Source organism: Mangifera indica, chromosome 16 (assembly GCF_011075055.1).
Source record: "Mangifera indica cultivar Alphonso chromosome 16, CATAS_Mindica_2.1, whole genome shotgun sequence".
In the NCBI taxonomy this organism is placed as follows: Eukaryota; Viridiplantae; Streptophyta; class Magnoliopsida; order Sapindales; family Anacardiaceae; genus Mangifera; species Mangifera indica.
Genome location: NC_058152.1, coordinates 12,890,729 through 12,909,658, shown reverse-complemented (window position 1 = coordinate 12,909,658; position 18,930 = coordinate 12,890,729). Strand labels below are relative to the sequence as shown.

At 30.9% G+C, this 18,930-nt stretch overlaps 3 protein-coding genes and 1 non-coding gene across 5 annotated transcripts; 1 reads left to right on the top strand and 3 right to left on the bottom strand.

Moving 5' to 3' along the window:
* Positions 1-474: 474 nt before the first annotated feature.
* Positions 475-3,403, bottom strand: LOC123198531 (short-chain dehydrogenase RED1-like). Its single transcript, XM_044613214.1, has 3 exons — positions 2,937-3,403; positions 1,139-1,298; positions 475-929 (listed from the first exon to the last, which is right to left on the bottom strand). The coding sequence occupies exons 1-3, from the start codon at positions 3,277-3,279 to the stop codon at positions 593-595; spliced, it is 840 nt and encodes a 279-aa protein (XP_044469149.1). The 5' UTR covers positions 3,280-3,403; the 3' UTR covers positions 475-592.
* Positions 3,404-7,489: 4,086 nt separating this feature from the next.
* On the bottom strand, positions 7,490-10,226 carry LOC123198855 (short-chain dehydrogenase RED1-like). 2 transcript variants are annotated; one of them, XM_044613648.1, is made up of 4 exons: positions 9,808-10,226; positions 8,310-8,469; positions 7,864-8,216; positions 7,490-7,673 (listed from the first exon to the last, which is right to left on the bottom strand). In XM_044613648.1, the coding sequence occupies exons 1-3, from the start codon at positions 10,142-10,144 to the stop codon at positions 7,880-7,882; spliced, it is 834 nt and encodes a 277-aa protein (XP_044469583.1). In that variant the 5' UTR covers positions 10,145-10,226; the 3' UTR covers positions 7,490-7,673; positions 7,864-7,879. The 2 variants fall into 2 exon arrangements, with proteins under 2 accessions (XP_044469583.1, XP_044469582.1); XM_044613647.1 differs by lacking the exon at positions 7,490-7,673 and having other exon boundaries at positions 7,774-8,216.
* Positions 10,227-12,112: 1,886 nt separating this feature from the next.
* Positions 12,113-12,194, top strand: TRNAS-UGA. The gene has a single exon. It is a non-coding gene; the product is annotated as a tRNA-Ser (tRNA).
* Positions 12,195-12,753: 559 nt separating this feature from the next.
* Positions 12,754-14,468, bottom strand: LOC123198520. The gene is made up of 2 exons (XM_044613203.1): positions 14,068-14,468; positions 12,754-13,290 (listed from the first exon to the last, which is right to left on the bottom strand). Exons 1-2 carry the CDS (start codon positions 14,447-14,449, stop codon positions 12,812-12,814), a joined length of 861 nt encoding a protein of 286 aa, XP_044469138.1. The 5' UTR covers positions 14,450-14,468; the 3' UTR covers positions 12,754-12,811.
* Positions 14,469-18,930: the final 4,462 nt, after the last annotated feature.

Below are 18,930 nucleotides of genomic sequence, written 5' to 3'. Positions count from 1 at the left end.
TTTGGAGAGTGTTCAATTTATGATTGTTGAATTACGTTTCAAAAATCAAATCATTTATATATATATATCATACAGTATAATATATCTTTTAATAAAAAAATAAAAAACTTTAATTGACACATCATCATTTAAAAAATATTATAAACACCTTTAAAAATGTAAAATTTTTTATATACACCTTTATTATATTTTTATTTTCTCTAAAAAGACATATCGATCCTTATTAATATTATGTATAATATTGTATAATACATCTTATATATTGTATTAATTTGATACACTTAATAATAAATATATCTTTCACTTATATCATATATCATAAAATACTAATAATCATAGTTCAGTTTACTCCAACAAGATAGGATCTAAAGAAATTGCATGAAGAGTTGCTTCAAAGAGTAAGAAATTGCATGTGGAAGAGCCTTCATTTCTGCCTGTTATCTAGCATTTTGGGGTCATCAATAACCACGTTCATGATCAATAATTTTAGCTATTATTTTATAATTATCATAAACATTATTGGACTTGAGTGTTTGTTTAACATGGGATGCACAATGATATTACAGTAACTGTAATCCAGACATTACAGAACTTAGCCTTTCATTGCTTTTCTGGCAATAAAATCTTTAACAAAAGTGGGCATATGGTATATGACTGCCATGATGCCGGTGTATTGACCGGAGGAGAACCAAGCTGGGGGGTTGTTCTTCATCACTGCTGCTACAGTATTCTTTGCAAACTCTTCTGCAGGGGTTGACTTGTTTGTCTGTGAAAAATAGGCTCTCGCTTTGATAATTTCTTCAAATGGCTTGTATAGCTTCCATTCAGGCATCCCATTGTAGTTGGAAACAGCATTCTTTCCTATGTTGGATGTTATAGCCCCAGGGACGACATTTACGACATCAATTCCGAAATGCCTCAGTTCCAATCTGCAATAGACACAAGCAATCAATAAGCTTACAGAGATTAGCCCTTGTTGAATGAACAACTTTCAACAGAGATTACTGCTTAATCAATAGGCTTACAGAGATTAAATAAGTTCACTCAACAATGGATTATTGGCATACTAAAGTGAAAGAAAGGTTATGCTATAATCAACAAGATTGATTCGATTGAACTGTATCTGTGATATACAAACCTCAAAGTATCAGTCAGTGAATGAAGAGCACATTTAGTTGACGTGTAGACACCAGCCCATGGTGCAGGAATGTATGCGCTAACACTTCCGATGTTTACAATCTTTCCCTTCTTTCTAGATGCCATGTGGGGAACAACAGCTTGAACCATCCTCATTGGACCTAATAGAAAAGTAATCAGAAATGAAGGAGAACATTACCTTGGAGCAACAAATGTGTTAGCCAAATAAGGAGAATGATTCCATTAGATAAAGAACATAAAGAATAAGATTTAATAGCAAATGCTAATAGAACTAAGCACATGCGATGATGCGGCTTTCAGAGAGCGATATATCACCCACACATGAAACCTCAAATTTACCAAAGTTCTAAGTACATGGATAATATGAATCTCAGACATCAGCAGCATTGTCTACAATATAGTAAAACAATTCTCAATTGATTTACTTAACTATCAAGTTGGAATAGTAGCATTCACCTCAAAACCATTGCAATTTGCTTAAATAAAACCATTCTCAATCAATTATCTTACCTATTTCAGATTAAATGCATTGAATTTCGATGTATTACATGCCAGAAGCCAAGATTGCACTAAGCATTTTATGACAAGAAGTCTTTACCATCAAGCAAATTACATTGAAGAATTACTTTATACAAGTTCACAAAGACAAACTTGATGGAAATGTGTTGAAGACCACTCAAAACATTTTTCCCCTATGCTGCTTTAGGTAGTAGTTCATTCTGAAAATGTTCATTGACTGGACATGAAAGAAAGAGGACAACCAATAAACAGCTGGTGAGAAGAGGCTCTAGAAGTTCAAATGTACTGAATAATCGTTAGTTTTAGTGCAACTACGGCATAAAATAAATATTAGTTCAAGTACAACCAAAAAAATATGTGAAGTTTGGTTTTTCCTTGACAGAATCCCCTGGTGCATTTCCCTTCTTCAACTATTACCACATAATTCTTTTGTAGTTACATGTACAAGGCAGAGCCATCTACTTCTTAATTTCTTCATAATAACTCCATATATGCAATATTTCTCTGTTGCCAGTTCCAAGACCTTACAACACACATAAATCACAAATTTACAATATAGATTCCAATTAAACATTTTTTTTGGGTTCTTTATGGTACACAAAACCGTCCCCATCATTTGATTTCTAAACTTATGCAGCACTAGAACCTACTACCTTAGTAGCAAAAAATTAACTGGACATAATATCTCCCCAAAGGAATACACAATTCTGCAAAAATTACTGCTTAAAATTTTAATTATTCATCACAGACGTTCAACATTGAATCTATTCAGTAGTAATCTGAACATAAATCGACACATCCGAATATACAAACAACAAATGTAAACACAGAACTCACAGGGGCAGCCACCGTTTTCAACAACCAAATTATCAATCAGAAACATAATTAAACAAATGAAAATGAACACCAAATTAAAAAACACAGCTTAATTTTAATTACCCTTAATAGCTGCTCAAGTTTGAATCAACTTAAGAGCAATTTATAGATATAAACACCACCAATTAGGGAAAAAATTAAAAAACTCACAAAAGCAATGAAGAAAGCTAGTAAAGTTTCAATCTTCAAACACCAAACAAGTGATTATGCACACCAAATCCAAAGAAACAACCACAAGTATAACCAAATTCAAGATTCAGTTAATACCTATTCTGAGTTTAATCTATTTAGAAGCAATCAAAACATATAAAACCCACCAAAAAAAAAACCCATAAAATTTCAATCAATTACCATAAACATCCCATAAAATTTCAATCAATTACCATAAACATTGGTGTTGAAGGTGTGCTCCATAGCTGATAATGGAAGCTCTGCAAGAGGGCCAACACATTGAACTCCAGCATTATTAACTAAAACATCAATCTTTCCAAACTTTTCAACAACGTTTGCCACAACATTCTTCACACTTTCATCCGAAACAACATCAAGTTCTTGGAGGAAGAACCTCGGGTCCTGTTCAAGGTCAGCCATGGCTTTCTTGGACCTGCTGGTGGCCACCACCCGGCACCCTTTTGCAGCAAACTCACGTGCCAACGCGTGGCCTATTCCGCCCTGAGAACAACCGGTGATTAGCACCACTTGCAGCTGCTCATCTTGAGACTCCATTGAAATGGCCTGAAAAGTAAAGCTGAAGTTTCAAAGTTTTGAGGCTTTGTGGATGAATTTAAGAAGCGGTTGGTTGAAATCTCGAAGATCTCATGTACAGTGGGCCTTACCCAGTGGGGCAAGTATGCGTAACTTCCAATGTTCTTAAATTGCATGGTCTCCAATAGGCACGGCCGTGCGGCTCTATTCGGTGCGACCTATCTATCGTGTTCACGGATCGTATCAGGGTTATGACTGGCTAAATAACGGGTCATGTTAGCCCGCGACACGGTAGGATCGGATGCATGGCCTAAGCCCTCTAGGTCGTGTTTTTGTGGGACTTTAACAAACCAATTTATCATATTTTTAATTAAATATTAATTTCTTTGACTCGTCCGATTGTGTCAAATTGGCTCTTTCAATAGATTGTGAAGATTAATGATATCAATATAATATAATTAAAATTTTAAATAGGTTTTAATCATATAATTCTAATATGATTCATTGGTCTTACTACAATTAACCCATGGTTTGTTATTATTTATTCGATTTAATCCTAGTTTAATTTTGTCTACTAATTAAAACTCAATTTAGGTCTCTTAGGAAAATTTCATTAGAGAATAAATTGACCATTATATTTATAGAAAAAAGAATACTATATAGTTTTTCCAAAAACATTTTTCTTATTCTAATTTTAAAAAACAAGATGATTATTTATTTATTTGATCTTGATTCGGTGGAAAACAATAATTTTTTTATATAAAGAAAAAATAATCTTACAAATATGGAGATAAACCGCCAAATTGTATCATTCTTGTTTTTGGGTGAAAAAGACTCTTATTCATATTCTAAGCTGATGTGCACTTAAGTGATACATTTGGTTACTTATCGAGTGATTTGTGCTAACTAACAATAGAGATGGTAATTTTGATCAGATTTTAAAGATCTCGATCTTAATAGAGAGAAGATTTTCTAATAAAAGCTATAAAGGAAATGAGAACGGGGATAAAAAAAAATCTTTACAATCAGGGACGGGGATACATGTGTCTCGTCCCTGCCCCACCATCGTCTCCATCTTCATCCATTTATATTAATATATTTACTTAAAATACTAATATATTTCTATAGTTTAAGATTATTTATATTTTTTAAATTTATTTAAATTTTTATTGTATATATTAAAGTGGTTAATAGATTATATTTGTGACATTTGAAATAGTGAATTGGTTTTAATTTTACTGAATTTTGTTATTTAATATATTTTTATTGTGTTTATAGGGTATGAAGAGGAAATTTTTTCTTGTAGGTACAAGAAGAGGATTTTTCTCTGTGGGGATGGTGAGGAGACAGAGAGAGGTTTTTTTTTCGTAGGGAGGGGATAGAAAGTTATTTTCATCCATGTAAAATGGACAGGCCAAGGACAAAGATTGATATCCATTGTGGGGATGGGGATAGCCGTTGAGATCTCTTCCCTGCCCCTTCCGGTTGTCATCCCTAACTAACAACTAGTCTCCTCTTGTATGTCGTTTTTGTGAGTTTGACTAAAAATGAGTTTTCACGTATGACAAACATCATATTGAAAGACACTAGAACTTCTAGAGATAAGTCTTGAGTTCGAACCACTATCATACTTGTAAAACTCTCTAATTAATTACTTAAAAAAAAACATTATATTAAAAGAATAATATTAGGTATATTTAGGCGAAAAGGAAATTTTGCTCACAATGAATTGCGTCTTGGTTGGGACCTGCATGAGTTGGTAGTAATTCAATAATAAAGTCTGGAGGGAAGATCAGTTGGACTTTAACTTAATTAGAGTTTGGCAGGAAGTTGGTATCTTAATCATAATTAGTAATTTTCAAAACATTATTTAAAATCCCTTTTTGTTTTAATTTTCGGTTCCTTGACTATTAACACCTCGAAAACATAGTTATTAATATCTTATGGCATATGATACATATACAATAATATAATATAAAATAAATAAAAAAATAATATGTATCTTAAAATGTATAAAAAAAATATACAATATGAAAAACTTCAAATGGGTAATACTCCTAGAAAGAGGTGAATAGAGTTATCAAAAACTTTTTGACCAAATAAAATCTTTTAAGCAAATTATAATTAATTGCAACCAAACAAATAAATTCAACAAGATATTCAAATAAATACAACAATCAACAAACTCAAATAATTAAACATAAACAATATTCAATAAATTGTTAAAGCATATAACACAAAGATAAAGCATAAAGTAAAGAGATTAGGGAAAGGAAATGCTCAAGATTTATAATGGTTCGGAGGTTTCTCTTCTAAGCCTCTTACATCCACTTGTAAAGATACAAGAAAATGAATGCGAATGCAAGGCTGATACAAGAAAATGAATGTGAATGTCTCTATAAGGTTGATACAAGAAAATGAGTACAAATGTATCTTTCAAGAATTTGAGTTATGAGCCTTGGAGAGAAATTAGAGAAGAAATGATTATTAGATTTTATATTAGCAATCTCTAACCTATTCCCCATCAAAGAGTCTTCAATTTATAGTCTTGGATGATTGAAATAACTCAAATAACCGTTAGTTGGGATAATGTATCAGTTGAGTTTCAAAAATGATGTTTTGGCCCTGAAAACACGATAGGACAGACATCCTATTTTGAGAGACAGGTGTCCTCTTACATATTTTGACTTTGATAGCTTCGAAATAGTCTTCCAACTATCGAATTCTTGGAATGTGCCACCAAAAGGACAAACATCCCTTTTTGCAAGACAGACTTCCTTCTTTGCACCTTCAGAATTCAATTCTAGAAGCTTCAGACAAGAAGGGACTAGCAAGGGACCGACAGAGGAATGGGCACCCCTAATCATTTGATAAAAATTCTTGAGAGCTCTATACTTGTAATGACAAGCATGGGATGAGCAAAGGAATTGGTGTCCCATAGGGGACGAGTGCCCCACATTTGGGACGGGAGTTTCGTGTCTAAAAAAATAAAAACATAAATTTTGCCTTTTTTTTTATTATTAGAATTTTATTTCATAGACTTACTTAGCTTAATAAATATAAATTAACAACTTTGAACTTTGTTTTGGCATAATTAAAACATCTAGGGGTCCGACAAAATATAGTAAACGTATTGTGTGATATGATATTTATTTTAAATACAAATCGATACACTTTTTAAAAAAAGTAATGGTGTCATAAGGCTGTATATGAGAAATTTTAGAATTTCAAAGAGTTTTGTGATGTCTTATAAAATGATGATGTGACAATTAGAATTTGTTATTATTTTATTATCATTATTTTTTAAAAAATCTATCTTACAATACATACACAATACACAATATTAAAAATTACGTTTTTGATATATAATACTATACGTGATTCGACTATTATACTTAAAACTTTATTTCTTGAGAGAATTCAATTTTCCCCAAAAAATAAAAGAAAAGAAAATACAATCTTTCTAGAGTGAAACTAGGATTGGAGATGTTCAATTCGTGTTGGATCAAATTAGATTATATACAGTTGAAGCTTAAGCTATCTAATGGAATCAAAATTGGACCTTCCCCGATTATATGCATCTTATCATATTGAGCAATACCCCTAATACATTCTATAATTGTTTATACCCCCTAAGATACATATCATTTTCATATATGTCATATTTAGTTGTATGATACATATCATGTATCTTATGATATTAATATATATGCTTATTAGATATAAGTGAAGAAGTATATTGAATGTAGTTCAATTAGATCAATCTCTTGATGCATTGATAGTATCTAAATAAGAATAATGGACAAGCCAAATCCAACATAATGTAACCTTTAGATATAGAATAATGGACAAGCCAAAGCCAAATACACATTAGATCACACCATGTACAAAATGTGTTAATCGCTATAGCTATTAGTATTATATAATATGATATGATATATATAAAAAATTATACGTATCTTCAAGTGTTGAAAAATTTTACGAATGTCATTCTGTAAATTCTAATTTTTTATGTGTAATATCTCTGATCCAATAACCTGGCCCACTGTTACGATATTGTCTACTTTGAACACACAGTCCATCATGGTTTTGTTTTTGGGTTTTGCAACCCAAAATATGTCTTAACAGTTTAAGGAGCTCACAGAGTATTTAACCAGTCAAATTTTCTCATTACTAACCAATGTGGGATACATAGACAGAGTACAAATAGACTCAGCATCTCTCTCGTGCTTTGTCAATGTGGGATTTGTCTAAAGGTATCACACTATAAAAACAGTAAAGCGTACCAGGATTTCAAATTCAGTTCATGTTGTTGATTTGAATACATTATGAGGATCCGACATGAGTTGAGTCTTTTCCACGACACAATTTGCCTATCGCCATTTCAGTATTGCGTTTTTGAGAGACATGGTTCTCTGTGTATACAACAAATACACTTTTTTAGAGAAGTAATGTTGTGATAGAGATATATTCAAGAAAATTTAAAACTTTGGGGTGTTTAAACGATACACAATATGAAAAATTAAATTTTTGATACACGATATGATACTCGATTCAAATATCAAGGTTATTGTACATTTATTTGAAGGTAATTAAATGTCTCACACTTTAAAGACTCTGATCAACATTTCATTGTTCTCCTGGCAACAAAATCTTTAATAAAATTGGGCATGTGGTACATTATTGCCATGATGGTGGAAAATTGGCCCGTGGTGAACCAAGCCGGGGGCTTTTCCCTCAACAGAACAGCCACAGTGTCCCTTGCAAACACGTCAGCCGGGGTCGATTTTGGTGTTTGTGAAAGATATGCTCTCTCCTTGATAATCTCTTCAAATGGCTTGTACAGTTTCCATTCCGGCATGCTTTGATAGCTAGCGACAGCGGAGTTGGCTATGTTTGACTTAATAGCCCCAGGGACGACAAGGGTGACATGAATTCCAAAATGACTCAGTTCCAATCTGCATCCATAGGAAATGTTACAACAGGTTAATGAATTTATTATCGAATGATATATTATCTGTATACTCATCCATTCGAATCTATCATCGCACCTTAGAGTATCGGTCAATGAGTGAATAGTAGACTTGGTTGCAGTGTAAGTAGCAGCCCAGGGAGCTGGGAATGCTGTCCCAATACTTCCCATATTTATAATTTTGCCCCTTCTCCTGGCTGCCATGTGAGGCACAACAGCTTGTATCATCCTCAAGGGACCTAATTTTTTTTTTTTTTATCGGAAGATTTCAACAATCAGATGGGGAAAACCATATTCGAAAAGAAAAAATTACAGGAAATATATAAGGGTGTGAGTCTTAAAACTAAGCCAGATTCGATTTGAAGTCAAAAAACAGTGGGCACAGTTATTAAACCTATAACTAAACATGATAGAGGTTTAAACCTTGGTTTTCTCTATAAAGTTATAGTATTTTATCAGTTTTGTTAACACTTGAAATCACTCGTATGTTTTACTTTTAGGCCAAAGGACTATTTCCTACCCAAGGTTTGGTGGAAAGACAAAAATATACCCGCAAAAGTTCAAAGACCCAAGCACCCACTCATCCCTAAACTTTTGTTATTTTAATAAAATTATTAAAAAATATATAAATTAATCTCATTTTTTCCGAGATTTTGAAAATATAAATTTCACTATTAGGTCTCAATTTTGAAAAATGATTTTTCCACACCCAATTCCTAGGTTTTCTCCTCTTCGGCGACCACCCCCATCTTCGTCCTCCCTTCTCCCTTTGCCATCGTGGATAACTCTAATGACATGCAAAGAAGCTTTGACCAACGACCAATCGAAGACCGTCGCGTTCCATTGAATCAACTGCAGCCCGCCACATTTTTGTTACCTTCTGGTCTTCTCCTAGCCCATGGTTCTGGATGTGGCCGTCAATTTGAGCTGGCCAAGCCGAATCAATGGCCTCACTGATTCGTCTGGACAAAGACGATTTGTCTTCATCCAAACAATGACTAGTCTTCTTTGGAGAAGACGAGGCCGAAAGATGGGAGAAAGATGGTCAGACAATGCCAATTGTCGGAGAGGGAGAAGTTTCACTGGAAAATCGAAACCCTAAGGGGAAAAAGTGTATTTTTCAAAATTTAATCTTATGGGAAATTGTTAGTTTTTTAAATAAGGGAGAAAATAAGATATATCTTATTTATTTTAATATTATTAATAAAATAATAATTTTACCCTTTAACCTTAACTGAAAATTTTTGGGTGTGTGGCAATGAAGTAAACTTTGAGTGGACATTTGGGTTTTTGATCTTCCATAAGTATGTATTTGTCTTTTCACCAAACTTTAGGTGGGAAATAGTCCTTTGGCCTTTACTTTTATTCAACATTAATCTTCCTAAATTTTATTTTTAGACCTGATGGTAACAATAAAAAAGAAGAAGAATTATTGGAAATAAAAAAAGAATAGTCAGGGTAAAAGTGAAAAATAGCCAGCAAAGTGAATTCCAACACTAGCGTCAATCACGAACCGAGCTTGAGCTCAGCGAGGTGAAATTCAAAGAATAATACAACTATAATAATATTAAACTTACCAAAAACGTTGGTGTTGAAAGTATTCTGCACAGAAGCTAATGGGATCTCAGCAAGAGGGCCAACACATTGAACTCCAGCATTATTAACCAGAATATCAATTCTTCCAAATTTCTGAATAACATTTTCCACAACATTCTTCACACTTTCGTCCGAAACAACATCAAGTTCCATTACACAAAATCTGGAGGTATCATGTTCAAGATCTTGCATGGTTTTCTTTGACCTACTGGTGGCCACAACCAGGCACCCTTTTGAGGCAAATTCACGAGCCAAAGCATGGCCGATTCCGCCTTGAGAACAGCCGGTGATCAGCACGATTTGCCTCTGATCCTCCATTGAAATTTATGCTTCTTTCAAGAGAGAAGATGAAGGTTTTCTTCTTTCTTTTCAAGGAAAATGATGAGGGTCAGTTTTCAAAGGCATGCTTTATATAAAAGCTTAAAGGAAAATGTCGAAAGGGAGACATGCCGCACATGCTTACTCTATTTTTATAGAAATACATGTTGATATGATTTTTATTGGACGGACACATTAAAATCGAAACAGTAACCATATATTGTTGGGAAAGAGATCGAAGCCATAATGTTCAGAGTTAGCTTTATTTTGAGTTCGTTCATATTGGCATACAGTATGGTCAGATAATAGTTGATAAGTAAATAGTATTATTGAATGAACAAAAGAATCAATTTTAAATCAAGTTGTCAAGTAAGAGCTCTAGTTCAAAATCGACTAATTCAACCGAACTGTAAATTTAATCTAAATCAATTCAAATTCAATCTACTTATAATTTCAACTACTGTTGTCCTTTTAAGTTATGTAATTTTTAGTATTGTTGGATATAAGCCAGGTGACAACTGGCTCAGCTCGACGTAAATTCATTTAGCTCAAATTCAAATCAAGTTTAAATCAAAAGGTTCAACTCATTTTTAAAACTAATTTGAACTAGGGTTAGAAAGAGTTCAGTTTTATTTAGCTTACGAGCTAGATGGATAACTTGATTAGTTTCAAACTTAATTTATGACTCGATTCGAATTATATTAAATAATTATTGAAACGACATTGTTTTGTCTATTATTAGATAGAACAACATCATTTTATAAATAAGTCATAAATTCGAATCATATATATGTGCCACATATTCTAATTATAAACTTAACCTGAACTCAAACCGAATTATAACAAAATCATTTTCATTCAAGCGGAACTCAAACTATCTTTAATTTTGGTTTAATAAATTCAAATCGAACTATTTTTTATTCGAACTAGAGAATGTTTAAACTCGGTTAGATTCTTATCTAGTATCCACCCCTAAATTTTAGTTCAAATATATCATTTAATCAGAATCTTGATATCTTGGAAATTAAAACTAACAAAGATAGTTCCAGAAGAGAATACATTCTGTGACGAAGAACCCTATTTGGCAAAGTTTGACAATTGAGCAAATAATTCTCGGAAAGACTGACCCAACAACTCTTGCCAGAGTACAAGAGAGAATATATATTTCAATATTTTAAATAATATTTTCATAATTGGTTGTTGGGAGAACCCATGCTTTATTTAAATTAATATGTAAGATCAAACTTTATTGATAAAAATGTGAAAATCGCTTACAATGTAATAAAAATATGAAGCACGTGCTAAATGACTTAATGTATATATTGTCCTAAAAGAAGAAAAACAACATCAAAATGGATTACAAGCATAACTTGATTGAATTTCTATCTTTAAAATGCAATTATTCAAAGTATTTAAGTATAAAGTAAATTAAAAAATACTTTTTCAAAAATAAATTAATATTTATCTACCAACTAACCATAGGAAATATATATTCGTTCCACGATTAATTGATTGGATCGAAGAATACATAACAATTTTTAATAGTTTAAATGAGTTTTATTAAATACCCAATCTAAAAGATTAAAAAGTGTTAAATGCAACCTTTAATATAAAATTAGAGATAAATTTAATTTGATAGGATCTAAATCAAGTTCGGGGTTAGCTCAAATTCATTTGAATGTATATCATGTCAATGAAGAATTGTTAATACAGTAAAAAATATCAACATAACAAATATTAGTATTGATAAGAAAAATAATATTATTAAATTAATTAATTAATTAATATTAAGTTAAACTTCAATTAAAACATTAATTTAAGGTCAATTAGTTGAGTGAAACTAACTCGATTGGCCAAATTTGTTCCAATACAATATTTTTTAAAGGAATGATAAGTGTATTCACTGTGCAGTGCAGAGGTCGTAACTATGCTATTAAAATAAAAGTGGTTGAGACATCTCCCAGAAATGTCGATATGTCCGAGTGGTTAAGGAGACAGACTTGAAATCTGTTGGGCTTCGCCCGCGCAGGTTCGAACCCTGCTGTCGACGGAAAATAGAATTTTTTAATATTTTTTATTCTATTATATCTTCACATAATTTAATATTTAATAAATAAATCTCAACACAATTCTATAAAATCTTTAGGGGCTATTCTTACATGGTTTATATACACAATTTAATTATATAAGTGATATATCATTATATGGTTAAATAATTTAAAATTAAAGATAAAATAACATATAATCATATTATGACATATTATCTATATATTCAAATTATATATTAAAAACACACATATATATATATATATATTTAAGTGTTCTCACCAGCTAGAGCCGATGTTCTAAAATCCAAACCGATTCAATCATAATTTGGTTGCATTTATCCACAAGTGTTTATTTTAAATGTCAATATTGTTGGAACTTAATCTCAATCACTATTTAACAATAAATAATAATTTTGTTTGACTGAATATTATGATTATATACATAATATCAACCACTTATATGTATACTAATACTAAATTATATAACAATGTATTATTATTAATATATATAGTTAAATTATTCTGATATTTATTTATTTGTTATTTATCCAACCACCAATGAAGAACTCGACCGGCTGTTTAACCGATTCATACCTAAAGTTGATACTATGAGAAGAGTTCATATTAATTTTTCTATGAAAGCAACCAAACCCCTTTCATTCAATCTCCAAATCTTGAACCCCACCAAGTCCTTCATATTTCCTTGGAATTTCTGCTTCAACAAATGAGACTCGCCATTTGCAGCCACCCAAGCCAGCTCCACAGCTTGAACTAAATTATTGAAAACACAAATTGAAGAGAAGGCCTGCTGGGAAATAATGCTTTGATATTCATGCTCACCACATTTCTGCTGTGGCCTCAAGTCTTGAATGTCAATGTGCGTAGCCTTTAGGGCACCAGACACAATTGCTTCGTGCACCATTTTCGTCGATGCGGACGTCCTGATAGCTCTGAGTAAGCCGGATGCCTGGCTGCCAACCGCAGAAGGTGATTTCCCGGGGCCGATTCCGAACCCAGCTAGGGTGCTGTGCGCAATATTTTCAATTTGTGGACGCATTTTGGACCAGAAATTGGGTGTAGTATCAGCATAAGAATAACCTGTTACAACAACAAATTAATCTCTATTAATTTTCTCTAATGTGAACGTCCTAATTAATTTTTATAAAATCATGTTTAATGATGGAAAAAAAATATTTTTGTGCATCCTGAAATACAACCAACTAAACGGCCGTATTGTCATATGAAGTACATAAAAAAAAAAAAAAAAAAAAAAAGACTTTTTCTCCTTTACTCGACTCTACTATTTGCTGGGTTGTCCCACATTTATGAAAAAATTATTAAGTGTTTGTTTATATATTGTGAGGGAAAATCTCAATTCTGAAGGTAGGTTTTAGAGTGAAAGAAACCTAATAACAGTTGAAACAACTTCACTCAAGAGTCTTTTAAAATGACTGGTTGACGTGAGTGATATGAAAAAGAGAGATTATTGGATTATGAGATATATCGAATCAATGACCTGATTTGTCTAAGGTAAAAGGTTGACATGAGTTGTGAGAAATGTCGAACGAAAAATTATTGGATTGGATGGATAAAAAAGGTGAATGTTAGTGTATAAAATAACTATCACCCTAAAGCTAGCTTTTGGAGTCAAAAGATGTGCAATAAGACATTTAATTGCTTATCGGTGCCAATCAAGAATGAAGCCAAGGGGGCATAGGACCCTTAATAATAAAAGTACATATAAGACTATATGAATCCAATTTTGAATATTCAATTGACAACCGGTTAAATATCCAAGAAATACTCAAAACTGTATTCACGTAGTTCTGAAATTAAACTTAAAAAAGGGTTGAAAGCATATATACTAAAACATACCAGCTACTCCCTGACTAAGCTGTTTGTAGCAAGCAAATTTCATGAAAACCCTTTCAAGTGTATCCATCATTTCGTCCTCACAACACGAAGGAAATTGGAGGCCATATAAAATCCCCGGCATCGCAAAGGCGAAGGTCCTCTTCCCAATCCGAATAACCGGAGCGTCCTTCGTGATCGGCCATTGAAGCTCATCCACCATGCAGCTCACCATCAAAACTGGGCTCCATGATTGCATGATAAGGTTCACAGCAAACCCGCCATGCCGAAGAAACCTTAACGACTTATCCTCGTCATAGTCCAACAGTAAAAGGGCGGCATTTTTCGCCTTGAAGATTTCTGTTACACTTCCATGGGAGGGCTGCATATTGCCTGAGCTAGACATGTGTGTTGATGATGATGATGGAGAGCTCATTAGGGTTTCTGAAAAAAAAAAAAATACACAATTAATAGTAAAGATAAATGAGAAATAAGGTTCAAAGAATAAATAATTTTTTGAAAATTTTTTTACTGCCAACATTCATTTTCTTGAAATCTAAATTGCCCAATTAAAGAAAGTACATAAAATTTTTGTTAGAATTCCTATATATATATATATATATGAAACCCTATTTTTTTAAGAATTCCGGGAGGTCAAGTGCCCTGCTTACCCTAATATATCTCCTATCCTTAATTAAAATCTAATTAAATATACCCAATGAGAAGATCCATATATATATAAACGAAAAATCTACTAAAATCTTAAAAAAGTGAGTGTATACATATATATGTACACATGCATGCGCGCAAAATTCCACTTAGATGTAAAAAATAAAACTTAAAAAAAACCCTAAAATGACAAAATAGAAACGGTAAATTAGATACATCAATGTATATGAAACAGAATGTTTTTTTTTTTTGTATAATGATGTAGACTTGTTGCTGAAACAATGCTCAGTGAATCGTAGCAGAGAGAAGAGGATGATTATTAATCTACAAAATACAATAAAAAATTAAAGAAATTCAAGGTTTTAGAGAGAGAGAGAGACGTACCTTGATAAAGAGGAAGAAAATTAAAGAGATTAATTTTAATAATAATAAAGAGATGTGTTGAGAGGGTAAGAAATCAATATAGAGATAAAGTGTTGTAATATCTGTGTTGTAAACTTTAAGGCTTGAATGAAAATTAATTTCTTTTATTGGTTTGCCAGAGAGAGAAAGAAAGTTTTAACCTTATTATGGAGGAATTAATTGATTACTAATTAATTACCATTTGTAATTAATAAATGTTAATTCCTTGCTTTTTCTTTTTCTGTAAGTAAAAAAATATATTAACAAATAAACAATGAGCCGGAGATGGCAACAGGAAAGGGTGAGGCCAAATATCTTATTCCCTTTTTTTTTGGTTTTTGTAAGAGATTTCAATCTTCATCTTTCACAAAAATAATAACAATTTTTTTGTCCCCTTCTCATCTTCTACCCACAAAGAAAAATCCTCTCTTTATTTCTGTACCTACAGAGAAAAATCATTTTTTGATACTTTCTAAAATACAATATAAATATGTTAATTAATAAAATTAACTAAAATTAAAACTAACTTATTTCTAATATCGCAAATAACATATGTAGACCACTTTAATATGTACAATAAAAATATAAATAAATTTGAAAAACATAAATAATATAAAATAATATAGACATGCTAGTATTTTAAATAGAGATATTAATATAAACGGTCGGAGACAAAGATAGACGTGAGGTCAGAGACAGGGTGGGGAGGGGACACATGTATCCCCTTCCTGATTACGAGAATATTTTTCGTTTTCATCCTCTTTCTCATTCTATCAGATAATCTTCTTCATGTTAAGGCGTTAAAGAGCCTAAATTTGGATTGAAATTATCATATTTACAATGAGCCTACAATAGAGACTTAGAAATAACCTAAGCTCATCCCGTCTTAATTGTCAGGATAGCAAAATAAACTAAAGCTGACCCAACATTACAACCTTAAAAAAAACCGCTAAAATCAACTATTCTTATACACCTATCAAATAGGGTTTAAGAGAGAACAAAACAACCATTATCTATGACTATCTTTACAGAAGCATTCGCAAGCCTGTTTGTCATGAGTAATGAACGAAAAAAAATCAACATTCTGGTACAACCAAGAAGATAGCGCAGCCCAGGCCAAGGGGGTGCCAGAAAACCTCTAAGGCAAGTTGGGACCTTTGACAAAATTTAAAAGCTTGCGCAGATTCTTGGGGTCCTATTGAAAGTAATTCTCAAGCCTGTTAACAAAAGCATGTAATTTGCAAAAGGAGGGCTCATGTTTATGAGCTGTCCAGGAGGAGTGCAGCAAGTTGTACCAGGAAGGCATTGCAGAATGCTGGAGAGCGTTTCTGGAGTTGCTGAACTTGGGCAATTTGCAATTTCTACAGCAGTAAAAGGGTAAGAAAGTCATTTTACATAAAATTTTCCATTATATTTTTTATTTTTAAAATGATATATGATTGGGGTGAATTGTAATTTTTAAAAATATTAGACTTGTTAATAATTTGAAGGGGTTTTGAAAATTCAAAAACTATTAGGGAGATTTTTTAAATCAATAATACTATATACATAATTTTATACACAAACAACAATATATCACCATATGATTAAGTATTATTTTATTTTTAATTTTTAACTGTCCAATTACATAATAATATATTATTATTTATGCACATAATATTGGTCTTCTGAAATTTACAAATTTTATTGGTAATTTTACATTTATATTAGATGGATAATGGATAAGAATTTTACTTTTTTAAATTTAAAGGGTAAGAATTTATCATTTCATCAAACTTTGTATGGGAAATAGTTATTTGACCAATATTCAATCATGTTATTTTATCTTTAATTTAAAATATATATACACATAATATATCATCATATGATTAAATATTATTTTATTCTTATTTCAAAATCATTTAATCACTTGATAATATACATCAAATATGTATCGATTTATGTATACAAAATTGATACACATAGTTTTATTGATTGTCCATGAGTTTGAGATGACCTTGTCATGTGTTTAATTCCATAGACTTTTATTTAGCACATGTTATCAAAAAAAATTATACATACATATTTTGAATATACGATAATGTATTAGCATGTAATTAAATTATTTTAAATTAAAAATAAAATAATACTCAATCACATAACAACACATCATTTATTATCATTTAAAAAAAAAATCCAATTCTTAGATTTTTCTAAAAGAAGAATTCCAAAGTTCAGTCTTTTTTTTTTTTTTTAAAATTTCATGTATTATTTCTGTAACTAGATTAAAGGATGCATAGACAGATGTTCACTCAATCAAAAGAATTGGGTCAACCCAAAAGGACCCCGGCCCATCTCGTGTAGCCATAGAATATGGCCCGATTTTGTGGTATCGGATCCTAACCCAAAAACTAAATCCCCTCAATTTTATGCTTCATCATCCAAAGTAATATAATATTATATGTATATTTTAAACATGGAAAATATGTTTCAAGAGAAATGTTAGATGTAACCAATTTTATCCATTTAATTATATAATTAAATAATATATTATTATATAATAAATATTATTTTATTTTTAATTTAAAATTATATTATAATATATTATTAATTTATTTAATTATCTATTAATAAAATTTTTCGTACACACTTAAATATATTTTTATATAATTAAATAATTTTAAATAAAAAATAAAATAATACATAATTATATGATAATATAACAAAATATATTTTATAAAAATTAAATCTTGTATTATATTACATATCAAAAATTTAATTTTTTATATTGTATAATACAATATAAATTTTAAAAAATAAAATAATAAAAATTTGAATTAATATGTTATCATTTAAAAAAAAAATTATAAACACTTTTAAAAATTTTAAATTTTTTATATATTTTTATTATATTATTTTTCTTTAAAAAATATTTTAATATATATTAATAATAGATATTATATTATAAAATATTAATACCTATAATATATTTATTTATATATTTAAAATAAATATAAATGCTTTGATTCTTATCCTAAATTTATAGGATTAATTAGAGGTGAAAATGATTGCTTGAAACCCATCAATTCTCTAATGGGTAAAAATAATTTTGACATTTGGAAAAACAAAAGTATTGCCTGAAAACACTTGTCAACTCCAAACCTTGAAGCAAGGAATGTCATCATTAAGAATGGCAAATCTCATATTCCCTTAAAAGAAAAACAAATATTTACCTAATAATATTAAGTGTATCTAGTATATAATTTATATATACGGTAATATATCATTATATAATTAGGTAATTTTAAAATATGTATTATCATATAATAAAAAAATACCTAATCACATAATAATATCTTATCTATGTACATAAATTATGTATCAAAAATAAATATACATAGATTTATTGATATTTACCCACAAACCAAAAAAGACCAGAAGGTTTCCAAGCAAGCAACAAAACTATAAAAAGAGAAAAAGAAAAAATTTCATCAGCACCATCACCATCTTGATCAACATCATGATGATCAAGCAGAGAAAACTCCATCAGAAGCAGCAAGGCTGAACTGGTTTTTGGGCTCCATCATCTCTTCCGCCCCATTGATGACTTTACTCTTGATTTTGTCAGCCAAATTTGAAAAATAGGAAGAAGAAGAAGAAAAATCAGAACCCATCTTCATCTTCACCTCATAAGAAGAAGAAGAAGAAGAAGCCATCTTCATGTTCATCTCCATCTTGTTTCTTTTCATTCTTCTTTCATACTCTTCTGCAACCAGCATTGCAATGTCAGCCATTCTTCCTTCTTTCTTCTCTGAGATGGTAAACTTTCCTCAGCAT

Excerpts from the sequence above, each read along its gene's own strand:
- LOC123198531 (XM_044613214.1), bottom strand. The coding sequence starts at position 3,279 with ATGGAGTCTCAAGATGAGCAGCTGCAAGTGGTGCTAATCACCGGTTGT. Across the intron at positions 1,299-2,936 it reads CTTCAACACCAATGTTTATG|GTCCAATGAGGATGGTTCAA; the intron begins GTAATTGATTGA and ends CTTTTCTATTAG. Across the intron at positions 930-1,138 it reads TCACTGACTGATACTTTGAG|ATTGGAACTGAGGCATTTCG; the intron begins GTTTGTATATCA and ends TGTCTATTGCAG.
- LOC123198855 (XM_044613648.1), bottom strand. The coding sequence starts at position 10,144 with ATGGAGGATCAGAGGCAAATCGTGCTGATCACCGGCTGTTCTCAAGGC. Across the intron at positions 8,470-9,807 it reads TTTCAACACCAACGTTTTTG|GTCCCTTGAGGATGATACAA; the intron begins GTAAGTTTAATA and ends AAAAAAAATTAG. Across the intron at positions 8,217-8,309 it reads TCATTGACCGATACTCTAAG|ATTGGAACTGAGTCATTTTG; the intron begins GTGCGATGATAG and ends CTATGGATGCAG.
- LOC123198520 (XM_044613203.1), bottom strand. The coding sequence starts at position 14,449 with ATGTCTAGCTCAGGCAATATGCAGCCCTCCCATGGAAGTGTAACAGAA. Across the intron at positions 13,291-14,067 it reads GCTTAGTCAGGGAGTAGCTG|GTTATTCTTATGCTGATACT; the intron begins GTATGTTTTAGT and ends TTGTTGTAACAG.